The following is a 16,034-nucleotide window of genomic DNA, read 5'->3' as shown; positions in this document are numbered from 1 at the left end:
TCCCCATATTGACTGATCCTGGTCCAGAATACACAGGGTTTCTCCCTCCCCATATTGACTGATCCTGGTCCAGAATACACAGGGTTTCTCCCTCCCCATATTGACTGATCCTGTTGTAGAATACACAGGGTTTCTCCCTCCCCATATTGACTGATCCTGGTCCAGAATACACAGGGTTTCTCCCTCCCCATATTGACTGATCCTGTTGTAGAATACACAGGGTTTCTCCCTCCCCATATTGACTGATCCTGGTCCAGAATACACAGGGTTTCTCCCCATATTGACTGATCCTGTTGTAGAATACACAGGGTTTCTCCCTCATATTGACTGATGTCCTTCAATAATAAAAAAAAGACAATACAAGTAAAAGTTGTCAAGTAAAATTTTAATGCAGTGCCAAGTCTCTCTGTCCATTCAGAGACATCAGTATCAGAGACATCAGTATCTAGCCTGTCTGTCAGAGTGCCAGGTCTCTCTCCATTCAGAGACATCAGTATCAGAGACATCAGTATCAGAGACATCAGTATCTAGCCTGTCTGTCAGAGTGCCAGGTCTCTGTCCATTCAGAGACATCAGTATCTAGCCCATCTATCAGAGTGTCAGGTCTCTGTCCATTCAGAGACATCAGTATCTAGCCTGTCTGTCAGAGTGCCAGGTCTCTCTCCATTCAGAGACATCAGTATCAGAGACATCAGTATCTAGCCCATCTATCAGAGTGTCAGGTCTCTGTCCATTCAGAGACATCAGTATCTACCCCATCTATCAGAGTGTCAGGTCTCTGTCCATTCAGAGACATCAGTATCTAGCCCATCTATCAGAGTGTCAGGTCTCTGTCCATTCAGAGACATCAGTATCTAGCCCATCTATCAGAGTGTCAGGTCTCTGTCCATTCAGAGACATCAGTATCAGAGACATCAGTATCTAGCCCATCTATCAGAGTGCAGGTCTCTCTCCATTCAGAGACATCAGTATCTAGCCTGTCTGTCAGAGTGCCAGGTCTCTCTCCATTCAGAGACATCAGTATCTAGCCTGTCTGTCAGAGTGCCAGGTCTCTCTCCATTCAGAGACATCAGTATCTAGCCCATCTATCAGAGTGTCAGGTCTCTCTCCATTCAGAGACATCAGTATCAGAGACATCAGTATCTAGCCTGTCTGTCAGAGTGTCAGGTCTCTCTCCATTCAGAGACATCAGTATCAAGCCTGTCTGTCAGAGTGTCAGGTCTCTGTCCATTCAGAGACATCAGTATCAGAGACATCAGTATCAAGCCTGTCTGTCAGAGTGTCAGGTCTCTCTCCATTCAGAGACATCAGTATCAGAGACATCAGTATCAGAGACATCAGTATCTAGCCTGTCTGTCAGAGTGCCAGGTCTCTGTCCATTCAGAGACATCAGTATCTAGCCTGTCTGTCGGTGAGGACTCATCACATCTTACAAGTCTCCATGTGAACTATCTAGCTAAAGAGAGCAGCTTGTCCCATTATTTAATCATAAAATTGAGGATTAGCTGATAACTGCCGTAAAACATACATTCTTGATAATATAGAGAACCTTGAACTATTTATTAATCAGCATTTTGATACGCTCGAAAAAAAAAAAAAATCTGATACATTGAGGCGAACAAGAGACGACCTTTCCTCTGCGAGCAAAACAACTGAACGGGAGCCGCCGTCTAAAATTCAAAATGGAGGGAGACATTTTATAACTTAGTCTCCAGAAGATAGAGCATTGCTTACAAGCATGAGAGAGCAGATAAGGAAAAAACTGGATCTATTGCCTGGGCTGCTGGGGGAGGTTGAGGCCTTAAAAACAGGACTGGATTACAGTAATAAAATGAAGGAAGAAATACGAGCGGAAAATAAGATCTTGGAAACCAAGACTACATGTCTCTCTGCTGATAGGAATATAACAGGAGATAATGAGGACTACATGTCTCTCTGCTGATAGGAATATAACAGGATATAATGAGGACTACATGTCTCTCTGCTGATAGGATATAATGAGGACTACATGTCTCCCTGCTGATAGGAATATAACAGGATATAATGAGGACACATGTCTCTCTGCTGATAGGAATATAACAGGATATAATGAGGACTACATGTCTCTCTGCTGATAGGAATATAACAGGATATAATGAGGACACATGTCTCTCTGCTGATAGGAATATAACAGGATATAATGAGGACTACATGTCTCTCTGCTGATAGGAATATAACAGGATATAATGAGGACACATGTCTCTCTGCTGATAGGAATATAACAGGATATAATGAGGACTACATGTCTCTCTGCTGATAGGAATATAACAGGATATAATGAGGACTACATGTCTCTCTGCTGATAGGAATATAACAGGATATAATGAGGACACATGTCTCTCTGCTGATAGGAATATAACAGGATATAATGAGGACTACATGTCTCTCTGCTGATAGGAATATAACAGGATATAATGAGGACTACATGTCTCTCTGCTGATAGGAATATAACAGGATATAATGAGGACTACATGTCTCTCTGCTGATAGGATATAATGAGGACTACATGTCTCCCTGCTGATAGGAATATAACAGGATATAATGAGGACACATGTCTCTCTGCTGATAGGAATATAACAGGATATAATGAGGACACATGTCTCTCTGCTGATAGGAATATAACAGGATATAATGAGGACTACATGTCTCTCTGCTGATAGGAATATAACAGGATATAATGAGGACTACATGTCTCTCTGCTGATAGGAATATAACAGGATATAATGAGGACACATGTCTCTCTGCTGATAGGAATATAACAGGATATAATGAGGACTACATGTCTCTCTGCTGATAGGAATATAACAGGATATAATGAGGACTACATGTCTCTCTGCTGATAGGAATATAACAGGATATAATGAGGACTACATGTCTCTCTGCTGATAGGAATATAACAGGATATAATGAGGACTACATGTCTCTCTGCTGATAGGAATATAACAGGATATAATGAGGACTACATGTCTCTCTGCTGATAGGAATATAACAGGATATAATGAGGACTACAAGTCTCTCTGCTGATAGGAATATAACAGGATATAATGAGGACTACATGTCTCTCTGCTGGTAGTAATACAACAGGATATAATGAGGACTACATGTCTCTCTGCTGGTAGGAATATAACAGGATATAATGAGGACTACGTGTCTCTCTGCTGATAGGAATATAACAGGATATAATGAGGACTACATGTCTCTCTGCTGATAGGAATATAACAGGATATAATGAGGACTACATGTCTCTCTGCTGATAGGAATATAACAGGATATAATGAGGACTACGTGTCTCTCTGCTGATAGGAATATAACAGGATATAATGAGGACACATGTCTCTCTGCTGATAGGAATATAACAGGATATAATGAGGACTACATGTCTCTCTGCTGATAGGATATAATGAGGACTACATGTCTCCCTGCTGATAGGAATATAACAGGATATAATGAGGACACATGAAATACAGTGCCTTCGTAAAGGATTCAGACCCCTTGACATTTTCCACATTTTGTTAGGTTACAGCCTTATTCTAAATTTGATTAAATCATTATTTCCCCCTCATCAATCTACACACATTACCCCAAAATGACAAAGCCAAACCTGTGTTTTAGACATTTTTGGTAATTTATTAAAAATAGAAAACTGATATCATATTTCCATAAGTATTCAGACTCTTTACTCAGTACTTTGTTGAAGCACCTTTGGCAGCGATTACATCCTCCAGTCTTCTTGGGTATGACACTACAAGCTTGGCACACCTGTATTTGGGGAGTTTCTCCCATTCTTCTCTGCAGATCTTCTCAAGCTCTGTCAGGTTGGATTGGGACAGCTATTTGCTTCACAGCTATTTTTAAATCAAAATCAAATCAAATTTTATTGGTCACATACACATGGTTAGCAGATGTTAATGCTTGTGCTGCTAGTTCTGACATTGCAGTAATATCTAACAACTATCTAATACACACAAATCTAAAGGGGTGAAGGAGAATATGTACATATAAATATATGGATGAGCGATGGCCGAGCGGCAAAGGCAAGGTGCAATAGATGGTATAAAATACAGTAAATACATATGATATTAGTAATGTAGGAGATGTAAACATTATTTAAAGTGACTAGTGATCCATTTATTAAAGTGGCCAGTGATTGGGTCTCAATGTTGGCAGCAGCCTCTCTATGTTAGTGATGTCTGTTTAACAGTCTGATGGCCTTGAGATAGAAGCTGTTTTTCAGTCTCTCGGTCCCTGCTTTGATGCACCTGTACTGACCTCGCCTTCTGGATGATAGCGGGGTGAACAGGCAGTGGCTCGGGTGGTTGTTGTCCTTGATGATCTTTTTGGCCTTCCTGTGACATCGTGTGCTGTAGGTGTTATGGAGGGCAGGTAGTTTGCCCCCGGTGATGTGTTGTGCAGACCTCACCACCCTTTGGAGAGCCTGGCCACTCTACCATAAAGGCCTGATTGGTGGGGTGCTGCAGAGATGGTTGTCCTTCTGGAAGATACTCCCATCTCCACAGAGGAACTCTGGAGCTCTGTCAATGACCATTGGGTTTGTGGTCACCTCCCTGACCAAGGCCCTTCTCCTCCGATTGCTCAGTTTGGCTGGGCGGCCATCTCTAGGAAGAGTCTTGGTGAAGAATCAAGTTGATGAGGACAAAAGTAATTTAATCCATTTTGACCAAAAAAGTATGTTGCTGTTTTCTCCTAACCTGCTTTCTGCGTCCTACAGTTAGAGATGATCTCCATGGAGAACCCAGCGGACCTGAGGAAGCAGCTGTTTGTGGAGTTTGAAGGAGAGCAGGGCGTCGACGAAGGAGGAGTGTCTAAAGAGTTTTTCCAGCTTGTCCTTGAGGAGATGTTCAATCCCGATATTGGTAAGATACTCTTCCGCTTGAACATTTGTGAAGATTTCAAGACATGTTCATGACAAGTTCTTACTGATCGCTCAGGCATTTCCATGTATTATTCACCAGCAAACTGTCCAACTGTCCTCATGGTGTTGTTATGTTCCTTTTTTTAGACACTCACTGTAATATATATTTTTATGGGTCTCAGGACTCTGGCAGACAGTAGCGAGTGTTTACTGAGTGGACAATTTGTGGCTACATAAATAAAAAAAATAATGAATGAATGAATGATATGTGTTCCTTCCCTCAGGCATGTTTACGTATGATGAGTCCACCAAGCTGTTCTGGTATAACCCGTCCTCTCTGGAAAATGAGGCCCAGTTCACCCTGATAGGCATCGTCCTGGGCCTGGCCATCTACAACAACTGCATCCTGGATGTTCACTTCCCCATGGTGGTCTACAGGAAACTGATGGGGAAGAAAGGAACCTATCTTGACCTGGCAGACTCTCACCCGGTACTGGAACATATTTCAACCTGTTTCAATGTCATTAATGTAACATGTTTAAACCCGGTACTGGAACATATTTCAACGTGTTTCAATGTCATTTGTAATGTCATTAATGTAACATGTTTAAACCTGTTAGATATGATATAGGAAGTAGACTTGTGCTAGCCAGAACGGCCCGTAGGGCAGGAGATTTTCTCCTGTTTCTGTAGTGTGAGCAGTGGTGGGAAAATGTGCCCAACTATCAATCTTGAGTAAAAGTAAAGATACCTTCATTAGAAAATGACTCAAGTAAAAGTCACCCAGTAAAACTTGACTTGAGTAAAAGTATTTGGTTTAAACTTATTAAGTATCAAAAGTAAATCATTTCAAATTCCTTATATTAAGCATACCAGATGGCACCATTTTATTGTTTTTTTATTTATTTATGGATAGCCAGGGGCACACTCCAACACTCAGACATCATTACAGATAGCCAGGGGAACACTCCAACACTCAGACATCATTACAGATAGCCAGGGGCACACTCCAACACTCAGACATCATTTACAGATAGCCAGGGGCACACTCCAACACTCAGACATCATTACAGATAGCCAGGGGAACACTCCAACACTCAGACATCATTTACAGATAGCCAGGGGCACACTCCAACACTCAGACATAATGTACAGATAGCCAGGGGAACACTCCAACACTCAGACATCATTACAGATAGCCAGGGGAACACTCCAACACTCAGACATCATTACAGATAGCCAGGGGAACACTCCAACACTCAGACATCATTTACAGATAGCCAGGGGCACACTCCAACACTCAGACACCATTACAGATAGCCAGGGGCACACTCCAACACTCAGACATCATTTACAGATAGCCAGGGGAACACTCCAACACTCAGACATCATTACAGATAGCCAGGGGCACACTCCAACACTCAGACACCATTACAGATAGCCAGGGGCACACTCCAACACTCAGACATCATTTACAGATAGACAGGGGAACACTCCAACACTCAGACATCATTACAGATAGCCAGGGGCACACTCCAACACTCAGACATCATTTACAGATAGCCAGGGGAACACTCCAACACTCAGACATCATTTACAGATAGCCAGGGGCACACTCCAACACTCAGACATCATTTACAGATAGCCAGGGGAACACTCCAACACTCAGACATCATTTACAGATAGCCAAGGGCACACTCCAACACTCAGACATAATTTACAGATAGCCAGGGGCACACTCCAACACTCAGACATCATTTACAGATAGCCAAGGGCACACTCCAACACTCAGACATAATTTACAGATAGCCAGGGGCACACTCCAACACTCAGACATCATTACAGATAGCCAGGGGAACACTCCAACACTCAGACATCATTTACAGATAGCCAGGGGCACACTCCAACACTCAGACATCATTTACAGATAGCCAGGGGAACACTCCAACACTCAGACATCATTTATGGATAGCCAGGGGCACACTCCAACACTCAGACATCATTTACAGATAGCCAGGGGAACACTCCAACACTCAGACATCATTTACAGATAGCCAGGGGCACACTCCAACACTCAGACATCATTTACAGATAGCCAGGGGCACACTCCAACACTCAGACATCATTTACAGATAGCCAGGGGAACACTCCAATACTCAGACATCATTTACAGATAGCCAGGGGAACACTCCAATACTCAGACATCATTTACAGATAGCCAGGGACACAGTCCAACACTCAGACATCATTTACAGATACAGGGACACATCAGACACTCCAACACTCAGACATCATTTACAGATAGCCAGGGGCACACTCCAACACTCAGACATCATTTACAGATAGCCAGGGGAACACTCCAACACTCAGACATCATTTATGGATAGCCAGGGGCACACTCCAACACTCAGACATCATTTACAGATAGCCAGGGGAACACTCCAACACTCAGACATCATTTACAGATAGCCAGGGGCACACTCCAACACTCAGACATCATTTACAGATAGCCAGGGGCACACTCCAACACTCAGACATCATTTACAGATAGCCAGGGGAACACTCCAATACTCAGACATCATTTACAGATAGCCAGGGGACACACTCCAATACTCAGACATCATTTACAGATAGCCAGGGACACAGTCCAACACTCAGACATCATTTACAGATAGCCAGGGACACACTCCAACACTCAGACATCATTTACAGATAGCCAGGGACACACTCCAACACTCAGACATCATTTACAGATAGCCAGGGACACACTCCAACACTCAGACATCATTTACAGATAGCCAGGGGCACACTCCAACACTCAGACATCATTTACAGATAGCCAGGGGAACACTCCAATACTCAGACATCATTTACAGATAGCCAGGGGAACACTCCAATACTCAGACATCATTTACAGATAGCCAGGGGCACACTCCAACACTCAGACATCATTTACAGATAGCCAGGGGAACACTCCAACACTCAGACATCATTTACAGATAGCCAGGGGAACACTCCAACACTCAGACATCATTTACAGATAGCCAGGGGCACACTCCAACACTCAGACATCATTTACAGATAGCCAGGGGCACACTCCAACACTCAGACATCATTACAGATAGCCAGGGGCACACTCCAACACTCAGACATCATTTACAGATAGCCAGGAGCACACTCCAACACTCAGACATCATTACAGATAGCCAGGGGCACACTCCAACACTCAGACATCATTACAGATAGCCAGGGGAACACTCCAACACTCAGACATCATTTACAGATAGCCAGGGGCACACTCCAACACTCAGACATCATTTACAGATAGCCAGGAGCACACTCCAACACTCAGACATCATTACAGATAGCCAGGAGCACACTCCAACACTCAGACATCATTACAGATAGCCAGGGGAACACTCCAACACTCAGACATTATTTACAGATAGCCAGGGGAACACTCCAACACTCAGACATCATTTACAGATAGCCAGTGGAACACTCCAACACTCAGACATCATTTACAGATAGCCAGGGGAACACTCCAACACTCAGACATCATTTACAGATAGCCAGGAGCACACTCCAACACTCAGACATCATTTACAAACGAAGCATGTGTGTTTAGTGAATCCGCCAGATCAGAGGCAGTAGGGATGACCAGGGATGTTTCGTTGATAAGTGCGTCAATTTGACAATTTCTGTCCTGCTAAGCATTGAAAATGTAACGAGTACTTTTGGGTGTCAAGGAAAATGTTAAAGTAAAAAGTACAATATTTTCTTAAGGAAAGTAAAAGTAGTCAAAAATATAAATTGTAAATTACAGATACCCCCCAAAAAACTCCTTAAGTAGTACTTTTTCAAGTATTTTTACTTAAGTACTTTACACCACTGAGTAGCTCGATATACAAGTACACCCCTTGGACAAGACACTCGTCTATCGCAGCCAATATCATATAGGCCGATGTCATTTTTTAATAGAGTTGCCCATAAGTCAAAATCAAAATCAAAAACAAAACAAAAATGTATGCACGTATGACGTAAGTCGCTTTGGATAAAAGCGTCTGCTAAATGTCATATAATATTATTGTTATTATTATTATTATTATTGTTAATATTATTAGGGATGTGCGTCTTTCCTTTTCAAATCGATTGGATACGCATCTAGATACATGGGCTCCGATATGATACAGGAACCATACATTTAGTTTGAAACGATTCTATGCGATTCGGTTTGATTTAGAAGAATCGATGCACTAACATTTGCATAAAAGCATCCATTTTCTTTTCTAAATTCAAATCTGCTGCTGATGGAAGCTCATGAGCTGGGCCTCTCTGAATTCGATCTCTCTGAGCTGACGTGTGTAAATTATGTATAATTCTATACCACCCTACACTCAGTTAGGAGGGGCAATGTTACCCTCCCCCCCACACACACACACCCTTTAGATCTGAACACACCCACTAATACATTTGTCATTTTTGCAGATATAAAGTATTAGAGCTATATAATGTATCAATATTTTATCTTTAAACATAGCCAACGAATATATATATACACACTACCGTTCAAAAGTTTGAGTTCACTTAGAAATGTACATGTTTTTGAAAGAGAATCACTTTTTTTTTACCATTAAAATAACATCAAATTGATCAGAAATACAGTGTAGACATTAATGTTGTAAATGACTATTGTAGCTGGAAACAGATGACAGCGGCCCATTGTCAGCAACCATCACTCCTGTGTTCCAATGGCACGTTGTGTTAGCTAATCCAAGTTTTTCATTTTAAAAGGCTAATTGATAATTAGAAAACCCTTTTGCAATTATGTTAGCACAGCTGAAAACTGTTGTTCTGATTTAAAGAATCCATCAAACTGGCCTTCTTTTAGACTAGTTGAATATCTGGAGCATCAGCATTTGTGGGTTCGATTACAGGCTCAAAATGGCCAGAAACAAGTAACTTTCTTCTGAAACTCATCAGTCTATTCTTGTTCTGAGAAATGAAGGCTATTCCATGCAAGAAATTGCCAAGAAACTGAAGATCTCATACAATGCTGTGTACTACTCCCTTCACAGAACAGCGCAAACTGTCTCTAACCAGGATAGAAAGAGTGGGAGGCCCCGGTGCATAACTGAGCAAGAGGACAAGTACATTAGAGTGTCTAGTTTGAGAAACAGATGCCTCACAAGTCCTCAACTGGCAGCTTCATTAAATAGTACCCGCAAAACACCAGTCTCAATGTCAACAGTGAAGAGGTGACTGCGATGCTGGCCTTCTAGGCAGAGTTGCAAAGAAAAAGCCATATTTCAGACTGGCCAATAAAAGAAAAGATTAAGATGGGCAAAATAACAGACACTGGACAGAGGAAGATTGGGAAAAATTGTTATGGATAGACAAATCTAAGTTTGAGGTGTTCGGATCACAAAGAAGAACATTCGTGAGACGCATAAAAAATGAAAAGATGCTGGAGGAGTGCTTAACACCATCTGTCAAGCATGGTGGAGGCAATGTGATGGTCTGGGGGTGCTTTGGTGGTGGTAAAGTGGGAGATTTGTACAGGGTAAATGGGATCTTGAAGAAGGAAGGCTATCACTCCATTTTGCAACACCACGCCATACCCTGTGGACGGTGCTTAATTAGAGCCAATTTCCTCCTACAACAGAACAATGACCCAAAGCACAGCTCCAAACTATGCAAGAACTCTTTAGGGCAGAAGCAAATCAAATCAAAGTTTATTTGTCACGTGCACCAAATTCAACAGGTGTAGACCTTACAGACCTTACAGTGAAATGCTTGACCAGCTTGGTCAAATAATAATAATAATCACAGTGGTTGTAGAGGGTGCAACAGGTCAGCACCTCAGGAGTAAATGTCAGTTGGCTTTTCATAGCTGATCATTCAGAGTATCTCTACCGCTCCTGCTGTCTCTAGAGAGTTGAAAACAGCAGGTCTGGGACAGGTAGCACGTCCGGTGAACAGGTCAGCACCTCAGGAGTAAATGTCAGTTGGCTTTTCATAGCCGAGCATTCAGAGTTGCTGATGGTGAACCGTCAAAATAAAATCTTTAATCGAAGCCCCGATCAGCATGTAGCCTACGTTGGTCAGCGAGCAAAGCTGTGCAGAGTGCCCAGTTTGACTAGGCTATTGAGGGACAGTTGTAACAAAATATTAGCTATTTTTGGAAGGTAGAAAGGAAGTAGTTTGAGCATAACATTTCAGTGAACCGGCGATGCGTAACATTTGTAATGATTTTGAGGTCTCACGGACCGATGTACTCACATCTTACGCATCGTTTCCCGGTTCAAATGTTTGTTGGTGAATTGTTACATCCGTTATTAATGAAGGATCCCATAATTGCATTCATGTAATCAGTAGAAATAAGCCAATTAATCATACTCGTGAGCAAACATTTCATAACTGCAGATGGCAGTAAATACATGTTCAAACAACACACTCGCAGTAATGCACCCTTTCATAGAAGTAGTAGAAGAAGAAAATGGACTACTTCAAAATGGAGATGACCTCAATGGCGCTGCCCATGCTCTCACAGACGCCTTAACAGGACAGATAGAATGTTGAGTCCTCTAACTATCTCTGTGGTTCTCTGCCATCGCAGGTTCTGTACCAGAGTCTGAAGGAGTTGCTGGACTATGAGGGCGACGTGGAGGAGGACATGATGATCACCTTCCAGATCTCACAGACTGACCTGTTTGGAGACCCCATCACTTACGACCTGAAGGAAAACGGGGACAAGATACCTGTTAATGCGGACAATAGAAAGGTGAGATACCTGTTAGTGAGGACCGTAGAAAGGTGAGATACCTGTTAGTGAGGACAGTAGAAAGGTGAGATACCTGTTAGTGAGGACAGTAGAAAGGTGAGATACCTGTTAGTGAGGACAGTAGAAAGGTGAGATACCTGTTAGTGAGGTGAGATACCTGTTAGTGAGGTCCGTAGAAAGGTGAGATACCTGTTAGTGAGGACAGTAGAAAGGTGAGATACCTGTTAGTGAGGACAGTAGAAAGGTGAGATACCTGTTAGTGAGGACAGTAGAAAGGTGAGATACCTGTTAGTGAGGACAGTAGAAAGGTGAGATACCTGTTAGTGAGGACAGTAGAAAGGTGAGATACCTGTTAGTGAGGACAGTAGAAAGGTGAGATACCTGTTAGTGAGGACCGTAGAAAGGTGAGATACCTGTTAGTGAGGACCGTAGAAAGGTGAGATACCTGTTAGGGAGGACAGTAGAAAGGTGAGATACCTGTTAGGGAGGACCGTAGAAAGGTGAGATACCTGTTAGGGAGGACAGTAGAAAGGTGAGATACCTGTTAGGGAGGACAGTAGAAAGGTGAGATACCTGTTAGGGAGGACAGTAGAAAGGTGAGATACCTGTTAGGGAGGACAGTAGAAAGGTGAGATACCTGTTAGGGAGGACCGTAGAAAGGTGAGATACCTGTTAGGGAGGACAGTAGAAAGGTGAGATACCTGTTAGGGAGGACAGTAGAAAGGTGAGATACCTGTTAGGGAGGACAGTAGAAAGGTGAGATACCTGTTAGGGAGGACAGTAGAAAGGTGAGATACCTGTTAGGGAGGACAGTAGAAAGGTGAGATACCTGTTAGGGAGGACAGTAGAAAGGTGAGATACCTGTTAGGGAGGACCGTAGAAAGGTGAGATACCTGTTAGGGAGGACCGTAGAAAGGTGAGATACCTGTTAGGGAGGACCGTAGAAAGGTGAGATACCTGTTAGGGAGGACCGTAGAAAGGTGAGATACCTGTTAGGGAGGACCGTAGAAAGGTGAGATACCTGTTAGGGAGGACCGTAGAAAGGTGAGATACCTGTTAGGGAGGACCGTAGAAAGGTGAGATACCTGTTAGGGAGGACCGTAGAAAGGTGAGATACCTGTTAGGGAGGACCGTAGAAAGGTGAGATACCTGTTAGGGAGGACCGTAGAAAGGTGAGATACCTGTTCAGGGAGGACCGTAGAAAGGTGAGATACCTGTTAGGGAGGACCGTAGAAAGGTGAGATACCTGTTAGGGAGGACCGTAGAAAGGTGAGATACCTGTTAGGGAGGACAGTAGAAAGGTGAGATACCTGTTAGGGAGGACAGTAGAAAGGTGAGATACCTGTTAGGGAGGACAGTAGAAAGGTGAGATACCTGTTAGGGAGGACAGTAGAAAGGTGAGATACCTGTTAGGGAGGACCGTAGAAAGGTGAGATACCTGTTAGGGAGGACCGTAGAAAGGTGAGATACCTGTTAGGGAGGTCCGTAGAAAGGTGAGATACCTGTTAGGGAGGACCGTAGAAAGGTGAGATACCTGTTAGGGAGGTCCGTAGAAAGGTGAGATACCTGTTAGGGAGGACCGTAGAAAGGTGAGATACCTGTTAGGGAGGACCGTAGAAAGGTGAGATACCTGTTAGGGAGGACCGTAGAAAGGTGAGATACCTGTTAGGGAGGACCGTAGAAAGGTGAGATACCTGTTAGGGAGGACCGTAGAAAGGTGAGATACCTGTTAGGGAGGACCGTAGAAAGGTGAGATACCTGTTAGGGAGGACCGTCGAAAGGTGTTAGACTAGACTTAGTGTATCACAGGACCACTGAAGTGAACGATGATGTTGTTTTTACTGTTTCCTATGTGTGTTTATGTGTGTGTTTCTGGTCTCCAGGAGTTTGTGTCTCTGTATGGTGATTACATCCTAAATAAGAGTGTGGAGCGCCAGTTCAAAGCCTTCAGGAGGGGCTTCCAGATGGTCACCAACGAGTCGCCTCTCAACTGTTTATTTAGACCTGAAGAGGTGGAGCTACTCATCTGTGGAAGCAGAGTAAGTAGGATTTTCGTTAGGAATTTCACTTTAAGCCTATGATAAAAAAAAAAATAAAAAAAACAGAAAGATACATGCATGCAGTGCCTTCAGGAAGTATTCACAACCCTTGACTTTTTCCACATTTTGTTGTGTTACAACCTGAATTGAAATACCTATTTTGCCAAGACCCTTTTACTACCTACACGGAGCCCTGCCGATCCGTCACTACTGGTCTGCCGACGTAACCGTCCGCGGGGGTTACAACCCGAGTCTTCCGTCGCAACGTCCCCCTAAGGTCCTTCTGCTAGCCCCGGCCCGCTAGCTGTCTGAATCGCCATGTCTCCAGCTCGTCTAGCTCACTGGTCCCATTGATCACTCGGCTACGCATGCCTCTCCCTAATGTCAATATGCCTTGTCCATTGCTGTTTTGATTAGTGATTATTGTCTTATTTCACTGTAGTGCCTCCAGCCCTGCTCAATATGCCTTAGCTAGCCCTTTTGTTTCACCTCCCACACATGTGGTGACCTCACCTGGTTTAAATGGTGTCTCAAGAGACAAAACCTCTCATCGTCCCTCAATGCCTCGGTTTACCTCCACTGTATTCACATCCTACCACACCCTTGTCTGTACATTATGCCTTCAATCCTTCTTCTGCGCCCAGAAACCTGCTCCTTTTACTCTCTGTTCCGAACGCACTAGACGACCAGTTCTTATAGCCTTTAGCCGTACCTTTATCCTACTCCTCCTCTGGTGATGTAGAGGTTAATCCAGGCCCTGCAGTGACTAGCTCCACTCCTGTTCCCCAGGCGCTCTCATTTGTTGACTTCTGTTACCACAAAAGCCTTGGTTTCATGCATGTTAACATTAGAAGCATCCTCCCTAAGTTTGTTTTATTCACTGCTTTAGCACACTCTTCCAACCCGGATGTCCTAGCCGTGTCTGAATCCTGGCTTAGGTAGGCCACCAAAAACCCTGAAATGTCCATCCCTAACTATAACATTTTCCGACAAGATGAAACTGCCAAAGGAGGTGGAGTTGCAATCTACTGTAGAGAGAGTCTGCAGAGTTCTGTCATACTATCCAGGTCTGTGCCCAAACAATTCAAGCTTCTACTTCTAAAAATCCACCTTTCCAAAAACAAGTCTCTCACCGTTGCCGCTTGTTATAGACCACCCTCTGCCCCCAGCTGTGCCCTGGACACCATATGTGAATTGATTGCCCCCCAATTATCTTCAGAGCTCGTACTGTTAGGTGACCTAAACTGGGACATGCTTAACACCCCGGCCGTCCTACAATCTAAGCTAGATGCCCTCAATCTCACACAAATTATTAATGAACCTATCAGGTACAACCCCAAATCCGTAACCATGGGCACCCTCACCTGCCCTCTAAATACACCTCTGCTGTCTTCAACCAGGATCTCAGCGATCAATGCCTCATTGCCTGCATCCGTAATGGGTCTGCGGTCAAACAACCACCTCTCATCACTGTCAAACGCTCCCTAAAACACTTCAGCGAGCAGGCCTTTCTAAACGACCTGGCCCGGGTACCCTGGAAGGATATTGACCTCATTCCAGAAGTAGAGGATGCCTGGTTATTCTTTAAAAGTGCTTTCCTCACCATCTTAAATAATAATGCCCCATTCAAAAAATGTAGAACCAGGAACAGATATAACCCTTGGTTCACTCCAGACCTGACTGCCCTTGACCAGCACAAAAACATCCTGTGGCGTTCTGCATTAGCATCGAATAGCCCCCGCGATATGCAACTTTTCAAGGAAGTTAGGAACCAATATACATAGGCAGTTAGGAAAGCAAAGGCTAGCTTTTTCAAACAGCAATTCGCATCCTGTAGCACAAACTCCAAAAAGTTCTGGGACACTATAAAGTCCATGGAGAATAAGAGCACCTCCTCCCAGCTGCCCACTGCACTGAGGCTAGGAAACACTGTCACCACCGATAAATTCACGATAATTGAGAATTTCAATAAGCATTTCTCTACGGCTGGCCATGCTTTCCACCTGTCAAAAGCCCTGCACCCCCCAAAGCAACTTGCCCCAGCCTCCTCATTTTTCTCTTTCACCCAAATCCAGATAGCTGATGTTCTGAGAGTTGCAAAATCTGGACCCCTACAAATCAGCTGGGCGAGACAATCTAAACCCTCTCTTTCTAAAATGATCTGCCGCAATTGTTGCAACCCCTATTACTAGCCTGTTCAACCTCTCTTTCATATCGTCTGAGATCCCCAAAGATTGGAAAGCTGCTGCGGTCATCCCCCTCTTCCAAGGGGGAGACACATTAGCCTCACACTGTTACA

General features: G+C 43.6%; 1 protein-coding gene across 3 annotated transcripts in view; it reads left to right on the top strand.

Moving 5' to 3' along the window:
• The window catches only part of LOC139541689 (ubiquitin-protein ligase E3A-like), a 41,288-nt gene that overhangs the window by 11,695 nt on the left and 13,559 nt on the right, over window positions 1–16,034 (top strand). For all 3 annotated transcript variants that reach the window (XM_071346622.1, XM_071346623.1, XM_071346621.1), the window contains exons 8-11: window positions 4,769–4,913; window positions 5,197–5,402; window positions 11,532–11,696; window positions 13,580–13,735. In XM_071346622.1, coding sequence (XP_071202723.1) covers window positions 4,769–4,913; window positions 5,197–5,402; window positions 11,532–11,696; window positions 13,580–13,735 — 672 coding nt within the window. The remainder of the gene's footprint in view (window positions 1–4,768; window positions 4,914–5,196; window positions 5,403–11,531; window positions 11,697–13,579; window positions 13,736–16,034) is intronic.

This window comes from Salvelinus alpinus, chromosome 16 (genome assembly GCF_045679555.1).
Source record: "Salvelinus alpinus chromosome 16, SLU_Salpinus.1, whole genome shotgun sequence".
Classification (NCBI taxonomy): domain Eukaryota; kingdom Metazoa; phylum Chordata; class Actinopteri; order Salmoniformes; family Salmonidae; genus Salvelinus; species Salvelinus alpinus.
Note: the sequence above shows the minus strand (reverse complement) of the source record. Positions and strands in the feature narration are given on the sequence as shown.